We start from the raw sequence: 25,789 nt of genomic DNA on the forward strand, positions 1-25,789 counted from the left end.
TGTCTCTTTTATAGTTAAGCAAAACTGGTTCTAAAGATGATGAATAAAGGACTTTGGTACAAGGAAACTCCACCTTTTAATACAGTGCAATTTTGGGTCACCATCTTTCTCTTAAATAACTTTCCTATTTGTTGAAGTAAACATTTTATAAAGCTCGATTTCCTAACTCACAAACCTAGTCACACAAGTTTATCTAGAGACTATGTGGTCTTCTTTGGAAAAATAAACCAACAAATTTGCCTTAAATGAAGGTTAGAATGTGACAAAGGATATAGAGAGCCAATGTGGTGAAGTGAATAGTGCTGTGTGCAGCGTTTATTAATTTATATTTTGCTCTGTAGTAAAATCCTGTTATAGTGAACCCAGTGATACTGTAAACATTTCCCGATGTTCTTATTCCAATTGAAGAAAAAAGCACTATAACAGTGATTGGACACTTGACAGCATAATTCATCACAATAAATTATTCCATGGAAACAAGACCTTTGTCATTTGTTTAATATGAATGTAGAAGAACATAAAAATTGTTACATTGCAATACAGACTAGAGCTTGTGGTCCCGTTTTCACTAGTTACTGGCTGAAATAGTAAATACTAGGGAAAGCAAGGCCAAACATTCTAGTCTGCTCAAAAATGAGTGGTTATAGCAGGAGTGTGTCTTCTTTATTCTCTGCGATATCCGTTAAGTCTTTCTCCAGTGTACATCTTTGCAGGAGGTCGGATGTCTGAGGGGAGGGAGAAGTGCTTTCTTGCACATGTCTCAATGAGTGTTGGGATTTTGTAGCTCTTTCATTGGAGAAAAGGGCATTCCTTGGAGGGACTTGCTGAGTGAGTGGTGGGAGAGTGGAAGTCAGCACTCTGCCAGATGTGTTGGGAGAACTTTTTTTTTTCCCCTAATCTGCTCTCTTGTATCAGAAAGAGAAGTCAATCTTTACTATATGAACAGTTACTGAATACAAGATGCCTTAATGTCCTTTATTTTGGTTTGTTTTGAGATGAACTTTAATAAATGCCTATTTATCTGCTGTGGTATGTGTTTATTTTTGTAAAATTTTGTATTGCCTACTGCACTTCCGGGCCAAGTTTGAACTTGCAAAGGATTTTCTATTACAAAGAAAGCATTCTTAAAAATGGGTGGAAGAATTCTATCTTCCCTCTTGGTATATGTTGATGTGTTTTTCAGGGTAGCTGTGTTTGTTATTAACGTGAGGGTCAGTCATCCCCCTGAGAGTCATAGGAGAATATCGATTACCTTGAGTACACGCAGCAAGTCCGGTGTCTCCTGGCAGGAGTGCACTCACTGCACACGCTAGGCACAGCGTTTGGGGAGGGGGAGAGGTGAGGTGAGAGGCACAGGCTGTGGATGCTGTGATCGGTGGTGCTGAGAGCCTTTGTAGCCCGTACAGGATAGCTCCTGTGACTGTCGTATCAGGACTTCAGTTGATGGAGTGGAAGTGTTTATGCTGCTGCCTGTGTCGAGAGAACTTATATGCAACGTACATAATAATACTACATAATTGTATTTATTTCTGTTTTAGCAAGGGAGGATACACTAAATGTATTGCAAAATTACTGCTTGTCTTCACATATATATGTATTTTAAAATACATTAAAAAAATGTTGCACGAAATGTGACTGCAGGTGAAGGAAAAAAAGTTGACTTTGTTCGTTGTTTTCAGTCTTCTGAAGATACTGTGAAGAGATCTGAAAGAAATACGGTCTGTACTGCTGTCATCCACCAAGAAGCTGTAGATTTCACTGCAACACCTGGGTTAAAATCAAGAAATGTATGTGCTTCTTCAAGAAGGAAAATACTATTAATTCTTAAAGAATTGTTAATTTTAGAAAGTCATGATTTCTTCTGGAACTCACATTTAGTAAAAGCTGGTAAAGTACACAAGGAAGGACATTTTCCAAATGATTCAGTGTTGCCTTTGACATAAATGGGAGGCTCATGGCTGCAATCTGAGCAAGAGTGCCTAGCAGGGAGTGAGTAACACTGCGGGGAGAAGTTACTCTGGTAGTAACATGGTGAGCCTGTAACAGGGAAGGTCATTTAGCTTTAGTCTCTGCCAGCATCAGAATGGGCAGCACTATCTTCTATTCACAATGTCTCCAAGGGACATCGACTTGTCTTCCCTAGTATCCTTGGTGTATAAATCAAGTTGCCATGACAATTTGTCTGAATAGGTTAGTTAGGGAGGGACAAATAAGAACCACATCTCTTGCTTTTTTAGTATTACTGTGTGTGATGGCTAACTTGTTAACTTTGTGAAATGCCTGATTTTTCAGCTCCTCGTCTGCCTGTAAATCACATGCTCTTGTGAAGATATCCAGGCAGTCTCCTCTGGTTCTGTTAGTAATCATGCACTTGTTTGGAAGTCTACTTTAAAGGGAAATACTTTGCATTGGGAAATTTTGTATCAGTTCTTTGCTCCTGCGTAAATTTTGAAAGGTAATTTGTGTCATTAAACCATTTTCTTGTATGATGTGATGCTTGGAACAGGGTCGTTTCAAGAATCTACGTGATATTATGGAGAGGCCTGGGCACTGACAGCAGAGGGGAGGGAAAATGTAATAATACTTATCAAGAAAGTCCCAACTGTGAACAGAGATCATGACTATCGAGGGAATTCTGAACACTGTTGAAAAATACACCACCACTGCTGCCACCATTTTTTGAGTAAGCACCCATTGGCAGTGGAAAAACGGTGGTTTAAGCTGTATTTCAGTAAATCTCTCGAATGTAGGACTACACTGCCTATTTAAATTAATTGATTTTGCAGTAGAGCTTCAGTTGGCCTGAGAAGACAAGTGTCAATACTAGTAACAGTAAAGTAAAAGTAGCAAGTGTCCAAAATACAGGATGATTAAAAAGGAATTTGTCAGTTTAAAATTTTTCTATACTGCATGGATACCAATTGCCTTACTGAAGCACTAGTTGAAAGGGCTTTTTTTAAAAATAGTTCTTTTCTGGAGTGTTTTTGCTGTAACCATTTGGAAAATCTTACCTGATCAAGCATAGCTTACTTTTTTCTCCTTTTGAAATTTGTCTCTTCGCTGGGACAAATTTTATGCAGAAAATTGAGGTGGCAATACCAATGCTTAAATGGAATACAGATTTTTTTTAGCTGAAATTGTTCTCTTCAGCCTTTTAGTACATATTTGAATTGGTTAATATTCCTAATGCCTTTGAAAGTTAATTAATTTTAAGCTATGCATTTTTATTTCTTTCGAAACTTTTCTCAGTGGGCTATCATTCTGTGGTTTGTTTGCCTGCTGTTAAGGGAGCCAGGAGTCTCTCTCCCCACCCCCTGCCTTTTTTTCCCTCTCTGTCAGTCCTTGTGGTGCCCTGGAGCACATCACTAGGCAGTGTACTTTCCAGCCTCAACTTACAGGAGCTAGTAGCGTAGGATGTATAGAGTTTTTGCTGTAAAATTATTTGGTCTCTCTAAAACACTCTTGAGGAGCGACCCTTTTCTCAAAAATCTGTCCCCCTCTTTTTTTGTTGTTGATATGGGTATCTGAAGACTGCGCCAAAAAGAAAAAAAAAATATGGCAGGGGCACAAGAACTGTCACTATTGCCTTGGTATTTTATACCTTATTTCAGATGAAACTTCATAGTAGTCTTTAGTTGTATTTGCATGAGGTTAAAGACAATTTCATTCAGTGCTGTTAGTACCAAGACCAAAGATGCCTGGTTACACTGTATGTACCGAATCCCAGGGAATAATGCAAAGTGCTTTTAAGCAGGTTGAGTGGTGACAGCTGTGATAATCCGGAGCGTGTACCCAGTATATTCTGCTCACCCTGCTGGTCAGCCTGGCACAGCTGACACTGAAATAAAGCTGCTCATGTCTGCAGTACTGCTGCAACTGGTTGTATGTGGGGTGGATAGATAAAGTGTGCCCAGCTGATGAGCGATAAGGTTTTGGTGAATAAAAGAACAGTAGGAAAAAGCCAGCAGTTCTACATATAGGACCTTCGATAGAAGTGCAAATGTAGGGAGACTATACTCCTTTCATCTTGGGCAGTACAAGTGGTTTGGGGTTATACTGTGAACTTCGTGCTGTGAAAATCATTGAACTGGTCTGAACCAGAAACCATTCCCCTTTGGAAATTGTTTCCTTCAACTATGTTTTGTGGCTTACGGTGTGGCACCCTATGCACTCGTAGTTAACAGCAGAATGAAGATGGTAAGAAATGTTCATTCAGCAGAGAAAATGCCAGAAGTATGAGAATTCTGGGTGAATTGGAGGAGGAAATGGAGGGGGAAAAGCAGCTTCACACGCAAAACTAAAAGAGCATAGGGGATGAATTTTCATTGCTGCAAGACAATACAACAAACCAAAAGCTAAGCTTATGGCTGCGGAGCTGTAAATTGTGGCATGAGGTTGGGTTATGGTAAAAGACTAGGACTGTAGATTTTCTTTCTGTCACTGTCGCCTATTCTTTCACCAACATGGAATTGGCCTCATCTCAGAATGGGGCTGCTCTGTGGTTGTGAAAACTTCTGTTTGTTTGGCTGTTGTACTTCACGTTATCTCTTTCTGAGCCCACAGAAGCAACCTCTGCAAGTTTGGCGTACTCTCAGAAAAAAGCTAAGACAAAACATATTGACTAGGCACTGGAAAATCATGTTAGAATATTTCATGTGTATGAAAGAAAGAATTAACTTTCTCTTCTCTTTACTTTATTCAGAGCAAATTGAGGAGTGACTCCAAATGGCTGAATTACACAAGACATAGGAGAATCTGTATCCAGACACCAGTGTCCTATGTCAGAGTACAAGTTTGTCCATCTAGTATAAAGTTTTACATAGCTATCCCTTGCGGCTGTGTCTGAGCATTCATGCTTGTGTTTCCTACAGTAGTATGTGTTTTAAGTATTCGTGTTTACAATACGGCAGAAATTTGAAAACTTACTGTGATTACCTACTGCATATTGGTTATGTTGTGAGATGAGCAATGAGAGAGAAAGTCGAATCGTAACTGCACAGCCTTAGTGCAGAGGAATGGGGTTGCGTGGGTGTCTCTGAGGGCATGATTTCTTCTGCAGTATCTTCATTACTGGTAACATTTGGAAGATATCATTCAAGAAAAGATAATCTTTTCCTTCTCAAACCATTATCTGTTACAGTGTCACTAAAAGATGATAAACATAGTCTTGTATGGACTCACTCTTCAAAGCAGGATCTTACTTTAAATCAAGTAAGTGTTTCTGTCAGTAGAGCATTTTACGATTTTCTGCAGGAAAAATAAGCAAGCATGAAAAAAGCATTACTGTCTAAAGACCTGCTGTCTCCACCATGGGGAACCATTTGATCTGTACTTATAGGGAAAACTGTGGTTCAATTGACCTTGAAGAGAGTTTTTAGAATAGTACAGGGAAAATGTATCAGCCTGTTGATAAAAAGTACATAGCCTCTATAGATGTTTACCAATTTGCACAGCATTATCAGTTTTACGTTTTTCTCTGATGATCAGCACTAGAATATTACCATGTTTTAGTTAACTGGCATATAGCATGATTATGATTATGATTCTCCCCCCCATGACGTATGTCTTTAGATGATAGAAGTACAGGATGTAGTATAGAAATTTATTTCCTAGGTTAAAATAGTGCTAAAGTTACAAATCCACTCAAAGGAAGGAAATCAATCTCACTGAGAAGTAAGGATGTGCCAAAATTAAAGCTGCCTATCTTATGTTTATATGAAAATGAATGCATGGAAAGATTTACTTTCTGTGACTACATGCTTTTTGGGTTTTGGTAGTGGGGTTTATTTCCCCCTGGTAGTTACCAAGCAGATGCTTAGTGTTTTGCTTCCTAGTGTCTCTATAAGTAGGAAAGCAGTACAAAAACTTGAGTTTTAATATGCTCCTAAGTCTGAAAAGAGAAGTTTTCACTTTGCAAAAGTAAATAAAGTAGCAGAACTGTCCCTGGAACAATTTGAAGCAGGACGACAAGGTATAGAGTCAAATGAATTTGCTGTAATAAAACTGACTGGATCTGAGTGGCTCTAGTGCCCGTTTCAGATCTGTCTCCATGCAGTGGCCCTGTGACCTAAATGCTTTTGGATAATTTTAGGTTGACTATATAGCTACAGTCCATGTGATTAAGCATTGCTTTCAATAAATTTTTGTTACAGAAGTCAGTGCAGATTCTAATGCATTGTTAGTGGGCTCTAGTTCTATCCCTCTTCATTTGATGGAAGGAGAGGACATATACCGCTTACTTCTCTGGGACCAAAGAAATCCAAATGAATGCTGTCAACGAAGGCTGCCTGGAGTTGGTTAACAGGCATTACAATTGGTCTGAAAGTGTTAAAAAGGTGAAGTTCTACAAGGTAAATGTGGTGGCTTATATGAATGCGGATCCACTATTTTTGTCTATTCCTTTCTTGGTTAACTTGCTTATTGTGATGTTTAAAATGCTTTGAGTCCAAGCATATACGCTAGCTGGCATGTGTATGTGTCAAGTAACTGTTCAGTCAGATGAACGCAAGAGCAGTTACCTTGTCTTTCCTTATTTCATGGCATGATGGGAGTTCTCTAACTCTTTTCGTGGTGCGTACCTACAGATAATATCCCTCCCCTGGTTTTCTTCCCAGCATGGGCAAAAAGTGGTACTCAGCATCACTGTGTTTCTTTCACAGCTTTTATATAGAAAGGTATATTGGATGGGGGAGGAAGAAAAGAAAAAAAACAACACTAAACTACTGACTGGTACCAAAGCCACACATTTGGAACTAATTAAGATAATTTGTGTCACATTGCATATAATATGCAAGCTGCAATATGTCTTCCTCCTGATTTATTTTCTCCTGTTTTAAATGTATATACATGAGACCTCTACTACGATTTCTGACTGTAAAGATGGGACACAATCTCTTTGTGATCATCACAGTAATCTTTGTTTCACAGACAGATCTCTGATAATCTGTTATGAACTTGAAGCAGGAGTGGTCAGTGTCTTGTGGGAAGAAACATATTCTATGAGGAGACACATGCTAGATATGAAAAGCAAACACTGAGCTTCTTTGGATATCTGTTCAGGAGAGAAGGTGAAAGAAGTATGGAAGAGGTGAAAGAAGGAGGGAGGAACAGCTTGAGGTCTGGACCCTTAAGAACATGGCTGGTTACTCTTCTAAAAAATACAGTTGATAAACATACATTGTTTCTCCACATGTTAAAGCATCTTTAAAGTATTTTAAAAGATGATAAAATATTTTGGAAGATTTTAATGATAAACCATTGAGGGGAGGAAAGAACGTCACCGAAAGAGTGATACACAGGAGTGAATCTGGAAATTCTGATTTGAAACTGTGAGATTCTTGTATACCAAGCAAATGCAATTTGCACTATGTGAAGGGATGGAGACAACTCTAAAATCTAGCTTCATCTTTCCTGCCGGATTCTGAGTAGTGCAGTATTTTGAGTGTTGCAAGCTTACAATTTTATCTGCTGGAAGGAAGGGTAGTGCACCAAATTTTATTTAGATGTACATTTTGCACATGCAAATTTGGCTCATTGGTATTTAAAGCTCCAATTAAAGTGTGTGTCTTGTGAGCAGAGCAGTTAAAATGTGATTTGCCATGCTTGTGCATATATGCACAATCTTAGTAAGGTGCATCATTACATCATATCACTTAATTTACAGATCTACAGAGTATATCCTCTGTAAGAACATCTGTCTTAATTGAGAAATATTTATCCTGTGATTCATTCAAAGCTTTGGTTGCCATCAAATGCAGCAAAATAATCGAAACTGTAATATTTTTATTTTTTTTTATTACAACAACCTGATCACGTTATGCTTATTTGTGCTAGAATCAGAGGCAGAAAGACTTGCATTAATGGAAGAATCCTACCCTTAATTACACAATTACCGTAAAGAAAGAAGCTGTAGCTCCGTCTGACAGGCCTGAGGTGAGGGCTTCCAGGTGGTGCCAGGAGTGATCACCACAGTGTTTTACTATGCTTGGAAATGTTGAAGACGTGTCAAGAGATGAGACATCAAACACTTGTTGTAAGGTTTTCAGGATCTTTTTATTTAATTTTGCAATTCGATTGAATTGATATTTTTAGGGTACAACAAGTGTATTACTGATTTTATTACATAAAGAAAGGGCATATTGTAAACCTAGAATGCAAAAGAAGAAGCGATAGTGAAGCAAATTCTTGACTGATACACACTATAAGAAACCTGTTAGGTTGGCTTCTGTGCTGTGGTTAAATCAGGGTTGTATTTGTCTCCTTGTGCACGTATTCTTTTTCTCATTGCTTTCAGGTTTTGTTGGGTGAAAGTCTGCTGATCCTGTCATCCCAGGAATATTTTGAAAGAAAAAACTTAGAATTAATTAAAGGTATAATTGGAAGAATGAAACTACCTGAAATAACGCAAAAGCAGAAAATGTAGTGTATTGCATCTCACGGGGAATCAAAAGAGACAGTTCTGACTGAAAAAGTAATGCAGATGGATGACAATCAGGCAGGTGTTACTCAACACTTTTTTTGGAACTGGCACATCATCAAAAGAAAAGTATAACTGGAATTCACTCTAACAGAGAATCAGTCTCAAACATTTCAGATGAGCAGGATCTGTTTGATGTGTCATCTTCATTCCTCAAGCATAAATCTGCCACTGAATGTGACAAAGAACTGCAGCTTCTTAACCAGTGATACAGACAGGATGAAAATGTTTCAGGTATTTACAGACCGCAGCCTACCAGGTTCGTGTGGAGTTCCTTCTGTTCAGAAGTTGTTTGGTAAAGGAATAAACATGGTTTTCCTTCCAGTCTGTTAAAGAGATTAATTTATTCCTCACTAATCTGAAAGTGGTTCACTTCTTTAATCACTGGAAATTCTACGACTAAGCACTTGCATGAAAGAAATACTAAGTCTGAAGAGTTTCCTTCAACATTCTATCCCTCAAATGAATAGTATATTTATTTAAATGAGCAGCAGTGCTCTTCTCATTATAAGTGCAGCATTAGAAGGTATCATCTGAAGGAAGATTTCCGCTGAATCTTTATTAATGATGCTAGTAATACTATCATCAATAGGCATATGAGATTTTATCCCCATCTTAGAGATGGAGTAACTGAGCCCAGCTGAGATATACAGTTACTAAAGCAGAGGTATAAGTAAAGACTCCAGCCTGTATCTGTCCATCTGCCAAACTGTGCAGCAAATTGGTAGGCTAGAGCTGCACCTACCTGCAGTAATGGTATTCTTTTATCATGCTTTATGATTAGAGCAGCTTCTTAATTTTCCAGTATGTTCTCACAGCTTGTCTTTTACTCATCTCAATAGCACATTTTACAGGGATATTTTCAGCAGTGATCCTGCACAGAGGCAGCAAGCTAAGAGCAAATGGCTGAGCTTTTCCCAGAAACTACGTAAGATATTTCAAAAGTATGCTCCGCTTGCTCTTGGGGAGGAAGCATCCACTGAGCTTGAAACAGGTGAGACTAGAAACCCAAACCGAAGAGAAGGGCACTCAGCTGGAATGATCAGCAATACATTATTTCCTAAAAGAAGGAGTTTCAGTAATAAAACTAGTTTTAATAATAAAAATCAAAATAATAACAGTTAAAATAATATTAGTTTCAGTAATAAAATAAGTTAAAGGAGTTAGAGACATCACCAGTTTTGGTACTCCTCAGCATCTTGCGGCAGGACAAGCAGTACTTAAGTAAGTGTGTTACTGCTGTAATAAATATGTAAAATAGACAGAACTTCAAAGACATTACTTCTCAGTAACCCTAAATGCCTTTTCCTGTTCAATGTACTGGTTAGTCCACTCAAACACATGTAACCTCCTCCTACATCTACAGGCAACTCTTCAGGCTCTACTAGAGGAGCAAAAAGCCTGGAGTTTGGCCAAAAAAAATAAACCGCATGCTGTGAAGTTCTGTTTAACTGTAGAGAATAAAATGACTACTGCAGAATAAGCTTAATAATGCAATAACAATTTAACACACATTTCATGTGCTTTTTTACAATTTTTTAAAAAATTGTTTTTCTGGTTTTCATATGAAGAACAAAGGAGAATCAAATGTTTTCTCAGAGGTTCAAAGTGGTTGTGCATCAGAACTAAGAAGGTCATTTAGTAGTACTTTCTGCCAGCCTTTCCACAGTACAATTAACAGTTAAATCATTCAGAGAGATTATAAAGCTATTAGCCTTCAATCCACCAAAGTAAGTTGCTCCTCCTGGAATATCTTTGGGGTTATTTATGTATTTGAAGACTACCCCTGTTGGTTACCGGTTAATCTGAGTTAAATCGGTTTAGTTCTTAATCAGTCCTCGTGGCAATTTCCCCATTAATCAAAGCGGTTTGCTGATGTTCTTGGCCTGCCCTCCACTTTGTTCATGCCTTTCCCTACCCTAGTGTTTTATAAGTAAACTGCAAGTTCATATGCCAGAGCCACACTTGGTCACAAATAATCGATGCCCTGTTCCATAAAAAGAACAAATATTTGAGTTTAGCACCTGGAATGACACAGGTCTTTTCTTGTGTCCATAATAATGTTGTGATGTAGATATTTCCACGCTCTTTCGATTTCACTCTTTCACAGCATGATTATTTTGTAACTTTTCTCCATTACTTAACATGTTTTCCTGTTCTTTTACCCTGCCCAGACCAGTTAATTAAATTCCAATCAATACTTTGTTTTATCTGAGTTTGTTACAACTTTTGTTTCACAGCTTTAGAGGAGGGTCCGTGTTGCTGCAAGCATACCAGGATCTTTACTGCCATCCTCGTGCGTGCTGTTCTCTTCCAGCGTAATCTCTTCTTAGATTATTTTGATAGTAACTTTTAAAAGATGGAGTTGAGAAGTGAAACATTTTTTCTCTCTCAAATCTTGTAGCAAGAGGTTGATGGAGGATTCAAGATTCAGGGCTCTCCAGAAGATCACTGTTACAGCTTCAAGAGGAAGACCTGTGACTTAGAATACAACCTGTCAAGCAAGCAGTCTTCAAAATGTTTTGACATTCACCTGGTGAAAACAGAAGTTAATGAAAAGAACTGTGAAGCACATCAGAATATCACAGAAAGCATCCACGCGTAGGTATGCCAACCATTGCTTTATTCACCTTTGCCCTGAATGCCGGGAATTTCTTTTCATCTTATTCTAGAGCTATAGACAGGGAAAACCTGAAAATCACAGTATTTTTTGTCTTGTCTTGAGTGTAACTGTATTTTTAAAGATGTGTCCTAAACCTGCAGTAATTTTATACTCCCAAGTCAGGTGCCCTCACTCTTTCTTTAAATACCTTCTCCAAGTTCCCTTCTTTCAGCTTAATTTTCCCAGTTCGGTGTTTATTCTGGTGTTCTTTATCTCTCTCCCTTAATAGGCTGCAATCTTCTAGGACTTACTGAAGACTAGTCTTCAGTTTGTTTTGCCTGTTACTCAGCTCTCAGTATTCAGGAAAAACTGTACAGAGGAGACTCCATGTCACTTTAAATCCCTAGAGAAGCATGCTGAGAAAGCTGACGGGTTGTTCTTAATTTGCCCTGGATACCCAGCTTCATCAGCAACCCATCAGAAATGGTGGGATTGGTGTGGAATTAAGGCAGTGTGAATCGAGAATCAAAATCTTATCAGAAGTTGTTAATTTGTTTAATTAAAATCTGCATCTTCTCATTTGTTGCTATTAATTCTCTGAGTTAGTAACAAACTCAGCTGTGTCTTGCAAATCTGAAGAAGCCAATGAAAATGTTAGGTATGGCCTAGAATAGCTCTTTTTCTCTTAACTGTAAAATGAGATCTGAGTGGACTCATTCAGCACTGGGGTTTTGGTGATGCTTTTCCGTTACATGAACTCACAGCCAAAACACTGTATTAAGCTGTTGAGAAAAGAAAACCAAAACCACGAGACACGATGTATCTATTTTTGGCTTCACTTTATCTTAATTCTTCCCTTCAATCCTAACTTAGATCACCTTTCTTGTCTGTGGGTACGTGCTCCTGGCTTTACAAGTTTATAAAACAGAAAGTACATTACTGAGCACAAACCTGCTCTGTTTTCTGCCTACCCGGTCCCCTTTAGATCCCCTTTATCTCCTCTTTTGCATCTCAATGAAATGGGTTTGGCCATTGCTTGTCTTATCCTTCAGCATACTCAAAGCATGCGTGAAGGAATGTTATTTTATTTTCTCGTTGCAAACCTAAAATTGTCAGATAGCAGTGGTAATGCACCAGCTATCCTCTAGGCTTGTTAGAAATTAATTTAGTATGACTTGTGCAGAAAGAAATACTTAGCAGTGTAGTGTTATAATGCAGACATTACTTTGTTGTAGCTTATCACTGGTTGCTTTCCAGTATGTTTTGATTCAACTAGTTTCCAAGCTTGACAGGTTTATTCTATTTAGCTTCATCACACCAGTATCTATAAGGAAAATGTAAGCTAAGGCAAAGATGCAATTGAATCCATCAACAGCAGATCCCGTTCCTTCTACCTTGAATGCCTAGGCAATGATTTCCAGAAAATTGGCATCGCTCAGTTCCACTGGTCTGCTCTTGATGAGGACCTTATCTGAGGGAAAGTAACAAAGATCAGAAGATGTAGGAGCTGCAGACAAAAGGCTGTGGTTTAAGTACTCTGAAAGGTTATAGTGAAAAAATCCTGTTGCACTTATTGAGTCTGAAAATAGTCTTGAGACTGAAAAAACATGGACAATTTACCAATGGTGTGAAGTGAGATGTTTCTAGTCAGATGACAGCCACACACCGCTTACCACGTAAGGATAAAGTTTACAATGTATTTTCATTTTATTAATAGAAGAACTGAAGAATGATTAGAAAATCAGCTTGGTAGGTTTGAGGATGACTAAATTTTGCCTTTCTTATTAATTTTTACATTCCTTTGTCTCCATGTGGCACTTAATAAAAGTATATATATTTTTTTTTTTGTTTGCAACTATACACATCTATTGGGTTGTAAGCTAAATGTCATATTAGAGACCGTACTAGAGACTTTGACCTCTATCTTTGAACATGATTAGAGTTAACTAGGTCAGGTGAAGAAAATGTCATATTTTAGTGTGTACTTACGAAGGGCCTGTCTCTGCAGTTTTACAAAGAATTTGTAGATAGGGCAGCTGTTTTAAGAACAGTTTGTGTATTAGGTAGCTTTCATGTGTGCTTCTAATGTCATTATGAAATAATGGTGTTTGGGGTTGGTGTTCATGGGTCAGAAAGAGTTACTTGTTTACTTGTAAGACTGCTGGTAGGTTTGTAAATAAAGGAAAAGGAACAGGTGTTTAACAAAGGCTTTCTCTTTCTGTTTACCTAGAATGATCAATTCCAAGTTTTTCCTCAGAAATGCTACGTAGCAGGAAGAAAAGGGGAATGTTTACAACAGGGATGAGGAAATTCAGGTGCAGGTTCGGCAGGGTCAGGCTCTGTGAGTTCAGCAGCAAACTGCTGTTTATTTTATTTTAATTGGCACAAAGCCAAGCGGAACATGGTATGCTGAGAAAACTTGGAATATCTCACCTGTCTGTAAAAACCAATGAGGTTTTTTTCCTTTTGAGAGCAGCTGTTTGCTTTTTTCCCCCCGCCCCTTGCTCTCCCTCGCCCCAAAATAGGTTCAAAAAAATATGTGTGATTCATCTTAACAACACCCCACCAGTTTATTACAGGAGTCCTCCCTACGATCCTAAGAAGGGATGCTGCTTTCAGTGCTTCAGGAGCAAAGAAAGATCCTCCAAAGCTGTAGCTGGTCTGATGTAGGAGAATGATGTCTTGATATAAAATCTGACCATATGCATGGTCTGCAGCTTGGGAGTTGAAAACTAAGGATTTTCTGTGCCACCTCAACGTACTGCCACCGTTCCCCTCTCTTACCCCAGCTTGTCTCAGTATTTCAAGGAAAGACAAAACACCTCTCTCTCAAGTATATCTAGTCTCAAATATAACTTGTCTCAAATATTTCTAATATATGTCTATGTACACAAATACATCAGTACCTGAAAGGAGTCAATTACATATATGAGGGGAGGAGCAGGCTCTCTCCTGTGCTCTGCAGACGAATGCCAGAAGTGTGAGATTTGTTTATATCTGTTGTCTTAGCACAGGGCTATGAGTGCTGTTAAGCAGGTTGATACAAATCCGGTTAGTGCCCAGTCCATGACATACAAGCAGGAGGATTCAGAAATTTACGGATTAATTAGCCAGCAGAGGCCACATGGAGGATCCAGTCCTACGTATCTACAAACAAGTAAGTCAGTACTGTATATGACTTGCTTGTAAGCCCCTCACCCCATAAAAACCTTGTGTAAGTTAATGTAAGATGCAAACATATGAAGCAGCATAAGGGGGGAGGGAACTAATTAAAAAAATTCTAGGTGAGGTTTCTAGGGTATTCCATCCGTTGCTGAGAATTCCAATTAAAACTACATATCTAGTGAAGAACTTCTGATATCAGACTCTTATTTGTACCTGACAGTTGGATGGTTCCCTTTTTAAAAGGAGGAAAATATTAATTAGAAAGAAATGTCTTTTATAAATTCTACAGTTTTCTTTCAGAATGAAAATTGTGATGAAAAATACATGCCTGCAGCTTAGTTATCGTAGATTCATAGAATACTTGTGAATGGAAGGGACCTTTAAAGGCCATCTAGTCCAACCCCTCCGCAATGAGCAGGGACATCTTCAACTCAATCAGGTTGCTCAGAGCCCCATCCAAACGGACCTTGAATGTTCCCAGGGATGGGGCATCTGCCACCTCTCTGGGCAACCTCTGCCAATGTTTCACCACCCTCATTGTAAAAAATTTCTTCCTTGTCCCTAGTCTGAATCTACCTGCTTTTAGTTCAAAACCATTACCCCTTGTCCTATCGCAACAGGCTCTGCTAAAAGCCTGTCCCCATCTTTCTTATAAGCCCCCTTTAAGTATCGAAAGCCTGCAGTAAGGTCTCCCTGGAGCCTTCTCTTCTCCAGGCTGAACAGCCACGACTCTCCTAGCATGTCTTCACAGGAGAGGTGTTCCAGCCCTCTGATAATTTTTGTGGCCCTACTCTGGACCTGCTCCAACAGGTCCATGTCTTTCCTGTGCTGGGGACTCCAGAACTGGACGCAGTGCTCCAGGTGGGGTCTCACCAGCGTGGAGTAGAGGGGTAGAATCACCTCCCTCTGCCTGCTGGCCACGCTTCTTTTGATTCAGCCCAGGGTATGGTCGGCCTTCTGGGCTGTGAGCGCACATTGCTGGCTCATGTCCAGCTTTTTGTCCACCAAGTTGTCTTTAAATATGATGTAACTCCATAAGCAATCTAATGAATAGACTATACAGTTGTTTAAGTCGATCCTATGCCTGAACAATATGGACTTGGTCCACTGGAGAACATGCACTCGTGTGACCATTCTTACCCCAAATGTTCTCACGCTCGATTACTGTTTTCTAATGGGAACATTGTTATTTTTCCAACAAAACAATTGTCAGTATGTGTTTCAGATCAACAAGTAAGGTTCCAAAAGAAAAAAAAATCAATTTATTTCAAGAATAATAATAAAAAATATTTCAATAATATTCTCACATCTCAGGGATGTGAGAGTTATGATTTGATTTATTGTACCACTGGTGATTAATTCTATGATGCTCTGATTCTAAGTTGCAGCTTAAAGCTCTGATCTCAGTTATAATCATTACTCAGCTGGTGTATTTCTGTATACTTTAAGAAAAACGTAGCAACCTGCATGTTGTTTTGTTTCGTGGTGGTTACCTTTACCAGTAGTTGCAGTTCTCTCTGGAGTGTGCATTACCCACCAGAGGGAGCTGAAGCCAAAAACTGTCCGATTTTCATAGAATCATAGATCATTTAAGTTGGAAAAGACCAGTAAGATCATTGGGTCCAACCGTTAACCTAACGCTACTAGTCCAGCACTAAACCATGTCGCTAAGCGCCACATCTACAGGTTTTTTAAATACATTCGGGGATGCTGACTCAACTGCTTCCCTGGGCAGCCCGTTCCAATGCTTAATGACCCTTCCAGGGAATAAATTTTTCCTAATAACCAATCTAAACCTCCTCTGGCGCAATGTGAGTTGGCCTTTCAATTCTGTGGGGTTTCCCCGGTGAAAGTCCGCTCTTACATTTCACAGGGCTTTGGATTTGGGCATCTATCCTCAGGTTAACTTGGGAGCAGATGGGAACCAGGCAGGAAATCAGTGCTAAAATACGACCTCTTTTGGGACATTACTTCGGTGTCAAAGCAAGCAAAGCAAAGCCCTGTGATGTACATATTGTTCTTTGGGGTTTATGTATGCTGTTCTTTATAACATGAATAAGGACACCAAAGTTGTATAAAAGAGAAATAACTTTGAGAGTAAAAGAATTATGCCTGAGAAAAATTAGGCCAGGTAGAAGCAAGGGTGAATAGGTTATCTGCCTCGAAAAGGAAATCTCTCAAAATTCCTGACTACAAACAGGCTGGAGGTTATTTCTGCCATATTATTAAACTGACATTTTGTTTATCAGTAAATAAATTGGCTGAAAAAGGATAGAAGGTGTAGCTCATGCGTATTATGTGTGTTGATTCTGTTCAGCACAGGAATATATGTCAAGTGTCTAAAATGTTTATTTTGACTGAGAATTTTGGAACTAAATGTTTAAGTGTTTTCAAACTTACATATCTTCATTTTTCCTTAAAAATCACAGTACTCTGACATACTCGTTTATCCCAATTCATGATGATATACTGAAGAATGTTCTGACTTTTTTTACTCAGACAATTTTTAATCCAGCTCAAGTGCTGTGGTTTCTTAAATGTATATTGATAGAAGCTTGTTAAAATTCAAGCCATTTTTTTTAATTTATCAAGGTATATTTTCATTATTACATGTAAAAACTCCAGGCCTCTAAAATGATTTAAAATTGACTCTTAGTGCTATGGTGGACAGGTTAGAAGCCTGAAAAGTCCCATGAAAAGCAATTTAAAAAAAAAATCTTGAGAATGTTGATATAGCTGATTTATTTATCAATAAACATGAAGGATTAACACACACAACTCCTTGCTTTGGGTGTGCCAATACTGACATGGGCAATGAACAGGGAACTCTTTGTCTGTTGGTTTTTTTTTTTTTTGTTATGGTAATCAGTTAGTCAAGGTGAGAGGAGTTTTCTTGTTCTTGTTCTTGGTTTTCTTGCTGCTTATTAAATCGTAAGATCAATTTGTATTTCATTATTAGTAAAATTCTTCATTTGACCTAGAAGGCCTTCTGGACAAATGAGCTTCTTCCCATGTGTTTCCTTCTGCACTTGGAATAAGTCATCCACAGAAAAATAAGTAGATGTTGAGACATGGAGATTAACAGCTGAAAGGTGGCAAGAAATACCTTTCTGAGTGGTAGTGGACCATATGAACATAAACAATGTTTAGGAATAGGTAGAGTTGACGTCTTTGTACTACAAAAGGCAGGGAAGCTCACACAGTTAATTATAGCTGAGCAATCATATACAAAGCTGGTCCTTATTCCCTCTAAGCTGCTTGCTGCTTGCTTGAGGCATTTGTAATTTTCAGTGCTGTGGCATCCTTTGACTTCTGCAACACCATTAGTCTATTGGTCATTAAGAATTACGGCCGATGGGAGACACTCAAACTTCCCTAGGTAGTAGTCAAATTTGCTTTCTATGCCCCAACTGTGGGGAAACAGCCTGTTAGACCTCCTATGGGATTTTTTTTCAAATTCAAAACCTTGTAATACAAAAATGACAACAGTCACATCAAATAACCTCAATTTCAGCTCAGATTTCTGTTGACAGTATTTTGTCATGTCCTTCAAGGGAAGGTGCAAGACAGTTTGTATCACATTGCTGTCTAATGGAGTTTGCTTTATGGCTTCCTCAGTTAGAAGTTGTCTTATGTAGGTGGAACATGAGATTTTAATAGTTTTTTTTAATGTCTGGATCCTCTCTAACTTACAAAGGGCTCATTATCCATATTCCACCATTTCAGAGAGGACAACTTTTTTATTTATTTTGCTGTCAATTTAGTTAAATAATGGCATAACTTGTCAGAATTTTTAATAGGCATTTTCCAACATTTCAATGAAAATTAAGCTGTCAAATGTAGTAAATAAAAAGAGAAATGTAAAAACTTCAAAATGATTAGCAAAAGACTCATGAATTTGTAAACCAAAACAAACCTTAAATTATTCAGTTTACAATTATACCTTCTCAGCAGTGGCTGTTGGATAAATTACAGTGCTCTATGACACTTTGAATGCATATGCTAGGATTTTCTTAATTAAAGAAAACAGAGGGGGAGAAAACCTTACAACTTTTTTGGAAGAGGAGATACATTACAATTTCTTTCAGATGCAGTTAACTAGCTATAAAATGACCCTTCACTTCTCTTTTTTTAGTTTTCTTGAATTACTTTTTACAGTCCTCATAATTATTTTTGACAGCTTTTTAGTTCTGTCTCTGCACTTCATTCCTGATGTCATTTCAATCTTTGTTTCAGTTGTCTCTGTTGTTTGGGTTTATTTTTCTGACTTGCTTTGTGTGGGGGTAACACTTTCATTTTCCCTGTTTTCACATTTGATTTCCCTTCCCTCAAAATTTTATTGCCTCATACTTCGTGCTGAAGTCAGGAAAGGGAAAGGAACGTATGCCAGCTGCATACTCGGGAAGTCTTACTTAGCTCTATGTCTGAATCTATGCTTATTTTTATTATTTCAGGGTTTTGATCATGCCAGTTGCTGCATGAAATACACATTTCTTCAGCAGATACTCCTTTACACAGGGATTGCTCCAAACTTACATCAAGAATTTCAGTGAAAGATTATATTCTATGTGCTTATAGAGTAATAAGAAGTATTTTTCACCAGTGAGAATTTAGGGTTAAAAAATTCCTCTTCATAACTCAACTAAATGTCAGCCTTCCATCATTACATTTTTGTGAAGATCAGGTCTGTTAATAATTTCTTTATATTTACTCCATTGTTATATATTTGATGTATTGTCATTATATGATGCAAATCCAAATGTTATAAGGGATTAATCCTAAGGGCTCATTTTGCAGGCATGAATTCCCTCATCCTTTCAACAACCTGCTATAACTTCTACTAACAAACTGCTGCTCAAGTACTTCTTTCAAACATAAGTTGAAGGGCATTCTTTCCTGGTTTGATAACACCAGTCCAGCATGCAGCTTTGCGCAGTGTTTGTTGAGGTTGTCATACTGGAATTTCTGAGAAGAAGATTTATGCCAGTGAAATGCAGGAGTGTTCTCCCAGTTGGTGTCTTACTCCCAGTATCAGCTGGGAGTTCGTTATTCATCTTTGCTCTGTGTAAATATTGCAGCCATGTAAAAAAATGATAGGTTTTCTAAGGGTGACTAGTCCCCTTCTATAGCATGTAATGGTAGGGAAGGATAGTCATCATTACCTAGTATGTTTGACAGGATTTGAATGGTAAGGCTTAGGAGAAGTCCAGTGTCTGGCACTCACATTAATTTGATTTTCAAATGGCACTGGCAATATCCTGTATCAAAACCAGAAATAGTTTCTAAAGGCAAATCCAGCTGCAAGGAGTTGAGACAAGTGTTAGAAAGAAAACTGATGAAAGAAGAAGGAAGCAATAGGCCGTGCATAAAATAGATGATAAAGTGCATCATCCAAAGTCAGTCCCCTATTTTATCACTGGTATGTCTGAAGGGTTTAAAAGCTAGATTTGCAGATGGTAATGACATTGGGAGCACAACAAATCATAATGTATGCTGCATATAGATTCAGCGTAGATTCAGATCTGAAAATATTCCAAAAGAAGAAAAATCAAATCACATTAGAAGTCCCAACGACTGTATGGGACAATCTCTTACAGCATTAAAATGTGCAGTTAACTCGCATATTTGACAATCTGATAGCCTTTTTATTCCCGAACTGTCACTGCCAGAGCACCAGGATTGCCCTTCCAATCCTTCCACTCCCAGTTGTGTCATAGTTGGTATAAAAAGTCTGAACTGGGCTGCATCGGAGCATCTGGGCTTTATTCTGTACCTTGCTCATCTACTTGATTCTGACAGTATAGACCTGATGTTGTTACATACCTCTTGCACCGGGTTGTGCATATACATCTGGTAATGATTCAGTCTTCCTTGTACATGCGCTTATTCTTCAGGTTTTATTCAGTAGTATGACAGAATAAGGCTGCAGGTATGTTTTCTCTTTTAATTGACTCTTCTTTTGTACAGGAATAGAAAAGAAGCCATGGCGTTCAGTGCTAGCAAAGATGTGGTTGTTAAGCTGATATGCCGAGACTCTGTGTCTGCTGTTCAGGGTGAAGCTGTAACTAACGACTACTTCCTTGTGATCTTTAGGTAATGAATGTTTAGGAATTATATTCTTGCTTCTCCCGAAAAGGAAGTTGTGCCCAATTTTTTAAAATAGGTGGGTGGCCTGTGAGGTCTTTAAGAGCATCTTTTGGAGTTTTTGAAAATCATGCTGGCAGCCTTCCAGCAACTTTAGCTGCCAAATTCCTCCTAAAAATCTGGGGGTTTACCCCTACCTTTCTCACTTAGCTGTGTTCCATCTGAAGGCAGAACGTTTCAGCACTCTCATGCCTCCGTTAAACCTTCCAGATTCTGGTACCCGCATCCTATCATGCCTGGCAGCTAATCCAAGAGCAGCTTCTGTGTTATTCCGTTACTTTCGAAAGGGTCAGCAGGGCTGTCCTTGCTTTACACTGAGGTGATTTTAACCCTAAAATATTCTTGAGAGAGCACATTTTCTTTTCAGATAGCGTTGCAGTTTTAAAAAAATTGCACTTTTAAAAGTGCCTGTAGTGGCCTATAGAAACCTCTTGCTATGAACAGGCTGTTCCTTGCAGCAGGCTATTATGCAAGCAGAAATTTTTAATGTTAGCACCTTTGCCTGCTCTCATGCTTTTCAGGGTTGCAGCAATTACTTTATTTGCACCTGCTTCATTAATCATCTGGGCTATCATCTTGTGTCATTCAGCTGTATTCCAGATACGAATACCACTGAGATAATACTCTGGAATGCAAAGACCACAAGCTTGTGGCAAAGTTACCTTCAGTTTGTCTTGGAGGTGAGTGGTTTCTACTTTTTCTATTATTTAAGTTCCTACTCTTTCACGTGAACATCTGTAACAGGATTGCAATGACAAGTGGCGTGCCATGTAACGGTTAAAAAAACGAATACCAAGTGACCTGAGTGCTCTGAAATCAACAGTGTGACAAAGGAGACGGGCTTAAGTGATGAACAAGTGTATCCACTCTTGTGAGAATACAAAAGATCTAAACCAAATTTCATATGAATTTTGTGGAACTTTAAGAAAATTTAACCTCTGGAACTTAATTTATGATTACTCCTTATCACTAAAATGTACTCTCTAATCCTAAAAATCTCCACATTCTGGAAACCAAAGATAAGATTCTTAGTGCTGAATTCAAGCTTCTGTTGCTATCTCAATACTTTATCGGTAAACTGAATACTACTATCAAAGATCTATAATTGCATATACATTTTATATCTTCTTGTAAATAATACGAGATTCAAACATGTATTTGATGGCGTTAAAGTCAAACAATGGCTTGTTCTAAAAAATGTCCCAAGTCCTTAAATCCTGTGCATCTTAGCTCAGGAAAAGAAACATTCCTTCTGAACACAGCTGTGCTAAAACAGTTGCGGAGAGAAAATTCTGCTAATTTCTACATTCTTTGTAAGCCAGATCACATCAGGTTTCATACATAGTGGTCAGAACCCTGTATTTCACTTAGAAAGTGAAATGTTCACCAATGCAGACATTCGTGTACCTGATCTTTGTGTACTTACCAAATAGGCGGACAGCAAAATTCAGGTAGAACATTTCAAGCAACCTTATAAGATAGTCCTGGTAGAACAACCACAGACACGTGTTAATTGCAGAATATTCTATTCCTGTGCTGCAGATGCTTTTTTTCCTTTCTTTTGTGGGTTGTTTTTTTTTTTTCCAATTTAACCTTAAATATATAGGTGGTTGTCCTGAACTTCTTTGTTTAGCCTTTTGTGGTAGAGGGAACTACCTTCAAATGTGGAACTTGGCTGCACAGATCTATGACTGGTTTTTGACTGTTACTACAAACAAGGGGAAAAAACCCAAATGGAATTTGAGACATTGTAGCTACAAAGAATTGTTACAGGCAATTTCAAAATACAGGGGTGTTTGATGTTTAAACGTTCCCTTTCTTTCAGATTAGGGCAGGTAGCAGAAAGACAACATGACAGGCACAAAGTTGCATTTGAAAATATGACTGAAACCTTTAAAAAGTGGTTATGCCAAAAAGAACAGACAAAATATACTAATTTCTGTAATTAGTGCCTGAATTGCCTTGCCTGTTTCTGAAGTAGTTTACACATTGCAAAGGTTCAGAACTAACGTAAATGAACACAATGCTGAGCACTGCTGCCATCACCCAGTTAAAACCAAGTTGAACTTAAAGAGTTAGCCAAAGGACTCATCCTTGCAACACCTTGATATGGAGATTTTTTTAGAATGTCTCAGGCAAACTGTAGCAAAAAAAACCTGAAGAAAAATAATTGGTTTTAATGACAAAAGCTCAGAACTCCAGAAGTGAACTCCTGATTCCCACTGGTTTCAGTGAGGCCAGGATTTCAGCCCTACATTGCGACTGGGTACATCTATATCTCTGTTGGGGAACTGGAGATCAGTGTCCATGGGATTGTTCAGAAGATTCATAAACCAAGCCACTTCAAACTTTAAAACATAAAGAGGGACAACAATGTAGGCAGAATACCTGCTAGACATAGATGGATGAGTGTTTGGGGTTTTTTTTGTCTTGGAGATAGCATTGTATGCAGGACTGTCAGTGCTGGAGTGATTACAGCATGGAACATAGTAAAATCAAAATGCCATGTTGTTAGAATGGAAAAAGGACTTGTGGAAAACACTGAAATTGTGCTGGGGAGGGATACAAAATTATTTGTCTTTATAAACGAGGGATTGGCCTCTCTTCCAGATTCTCTTGACACTCATTTTTCAGTTACTAAATGCAAATTTATTCAGAAAGTATATTTGGGGTGTATGCATGCTCATGGATTTTTTTAACATTTCTGTAAAACCTAATTAAACAAGACATTTACTTAGATAATTAATTGCACAAAGCAGGCAAGCTGGTGGGGTTTTTATATATATATATTTTTACCAGACTCTGTTATCTTACAACCTTTGGAAAAAGAAGTATGTGAAGAAACAGTCAGGTCTTTACACTGTTCCTTGCCAAAGTAAAGAGTACAGGTTCCATAAGGAAAGGCTACTGCTTGGCCTCCCTGAGAATGGGTAAGTGTCTCTGGCCCCGACTGCATCATCCACAGATTTTTACATATAGAACAAATCATATGCTCATGCTCTGTACAACTAACGGCTAAATACTTTTAAATAGAGTGATTGTTCAACCATCTTAAATTTCTAATTTTCTTGAGTCACAATAGTCATTAGCATAAAGGGCATTCTCTTAAAACCCATCAGATACTCACGGAGGTGTCTCTAAATAAAGTTAAAATCTGAAAATAAGCAATTCTTTACAGTATATTGTGTATCTGAGTGGAAACTTTAAGTCCGGTTCAGCTCAGCTGTACTTACTAGTTTCAAAGCTACTGTGGGACCCAAACTGTGAGATAAGGCTTCCTTTTCCAGAAATGAAGGAAGACAAAAGTCATCAATTTCTGGGCATAAAACCCTCTAACCATAATGAAAACTTCACTGGAGCAGAAAGATGCAACTCGTTCTTCCCTGTGCCTGTTGGACTGGGTTCGTTTTCCCTAGCATTTGTGAGATCTGTGAGAAATGTTTGGATAAGATCTTTTGGTGCTGTTCCCAGAACATGGTTCATGTGATATCAAAGAATTCTGATGTTTTGCCAGGGACCTCTTTGTCACTGGGAATTTAGAGGCTGCATTTGTAAAGGGTTGGCTGAGCTGAAATACAAAGAAAACTCCTGAGCAACCTATTCTGGCAGGCCATCTTCTGTCAAAGGCCACCAGGGACCTGTACCAAAGGCTTCACCCGAAAGGAGAATGAGCAAGGGAGCAACAGGTGACAACTTTGACTTCTGTAGCGCTGCAGAGCTGGAGCTGAAACAGTGGTTGTGCAGGCCATGAATTTGCGCTGAAATACAAATTATTGGAATAAATAAATGAGGTCATTGTCACCTTCCTTAAAGCCAGAGCGTCCTTGTCTTCAAGTGGGGAGATCAAAAAGACGCAGACGAGACTGATGTACAATTATTACATTCCTTCAGCTGCAAGAATTAGTGACTGTAGCTGCCTCAGAAGTGGGAAGGAGGAACTGTGACTCTGCTCACTTAAATGCTATTTAAGCAGCATTACTATCTCTCTAGACATTGGTCTAAACCAGTGGTTTCCAGTCTTTTTTTTCATCTGTAACCCCTAAGTTTTGTCCACTGGCCAGGCAGTTCTGGGTGAATGGAAAGTAAGCACGCTGACAGTTTTCTTCACTACTTCCCATTCACCTCTTAAAGTCTGGAGTTGCAGACAGCCTATTTTGTCTTCTGAGTAAGTGCAAGGAATTTACCTTGAACCCACCATTGCATATAATAAATAACTGTATTTGTACAGTAGTTATTTAAGGTGCAGTCTATCACCACCTGCTTACAATATACAAAAGATGAGAAGGAAGCAGGTTTTCCAGAAGCCTTAGAACTGTAGTGACCACCCATTAGGTAAATCGTGCATCCTTCCTGCTGAGGAGTTTTGCTTTGTAATTGTGAATTATGAATTGTGAACAAATGAATGTAATCAAAAGGTTGGAGCAGGTGACAAATATTAACGTTTAATATTTTTTCAGAACTTTGGACTCCATGGGAAAGGTGCAAGGAAACTAAGGCGGAGAAGGAGACTGGAGAAGAAGGTGAAACAAGAAATAGAAAAAAAGGAACTTACTAGTGAAAAACATAATGCCATTGCTCAGTACTTGCTTAGTGGAGATGAAAAGGTGAGAAACAACATCTTAATGTATCATGTTTATACAGTTTCTCTCAAATCTTAAAATACTGTTCTGCTTACTGATGGATATGTTATGTAATGACTGTTAGAATGCCAAGAAGCTATTTTGTTCTACTTTGTATTCCTTTTTTTGAAATTATGTCACTTATTTCCATCAAGTTTTCACTCCATAGTTTCCATTATGATCTGGTACCAGGAAGGTCTCAAATAGGTAAGTGTTCTGGGATCATAATCATAATTAAATCCACCTTTTGATTGCTTAATTTACACTGATGATTTATTTTTTTAATCAATAATTTTTTCTTCCTAAAGACCGAATCTTAAATTGTAGTAAGAATTCTACAGTTTCATTGTGTTGTAACTAGAATTCATTTTTTCACAAGTTTGCAAAGTCTATTAATAATCTTTGCTATTTACTGTCATCTGCATGTATAAAGTATCACTGGTGGGCTGTGTTTGGCTTTACTATGAACAGTTTCCCATCTGACTTACTGTAGATAGACTCAGCCTTGTGTTCGTTTGACATGATTTACCTTGATCTTCTCAGTCATCACTGCATCAGATCAACAGACAGATCAGCTGGAGAAGTTATTACAAGTGCATATATGTACATGTACAATAATTTATATGTCCATGGAAGGACCTATGCCTAGAGGTCCATTTGGTTTTTATAGTTCATTGACCAACAAAACTGCCACTTAGCTACTTATATACATAAATACGCTAAAACTGAGAAAAACATACATATTTTTAACTAGATATAAATGAGACAAAAAAGTGCTGACAT

General features: G+C 38.3%; 1 protein-coding gene across 2 annotated transcripts in view; it reads left to right on the plus strand.

Moving 5' to 3' along the window:
* The window catches only part of RWDD4 (RWD domain containing 4), a 42,265-nt gene that overhangs the window by 6,671 nt on the left and 9,805 nt on the right, over nt 1-25,789 (plus strand). The window contains exons 8-16 of one of the 2 annotated variants that reach the window (XR_005106082.1): nt 2,293-5,211; nt 6,153-6,350; nt 6,928-9,470; nt 10,881-11,081; nt 20,211-20,336; nt 20,909-21,067; nt 23,187-23,317; nt 23,902-24,073; nt 24,845-24,991. Coding sequence is in view for 1 of the 2 variants with exons in the window: in XM_037399152.1 (XP_037255049.1) it covers nt 15-47 (33 nt within the window). In the remaining variant the exon portion in view is untranslated. Of the gene's footprint in view, nt 1-14; nt 1,031-2,292; nt 5,212-6,152; nt 6,351-6,927; nt 9,471-10,880; nt 11,082-20,210; nt 20,337-20,908; nt 21,068-23,186; nt 23,318-23,901; nt 24,074-24,844; nt 24,992-25,789 lie in introns of those variants that run through there. The other variant, XM_037399152.1, reaches the window with a different exon arrangement.

This window comes from Falco rusticolus, chromosome 1, assembly GCF_015220075.1.
Source record: "Falco rusticolus isolate bFalRus1 chromosome 1, bFalRus1.pri, whole genome shotgun sequence".
NCBI classification, from domain to species: Eukaryota; Metazoa; Chordata; class Aves; order Falconiformes; family Falconidae; genus Falco; species Falco rusticolus.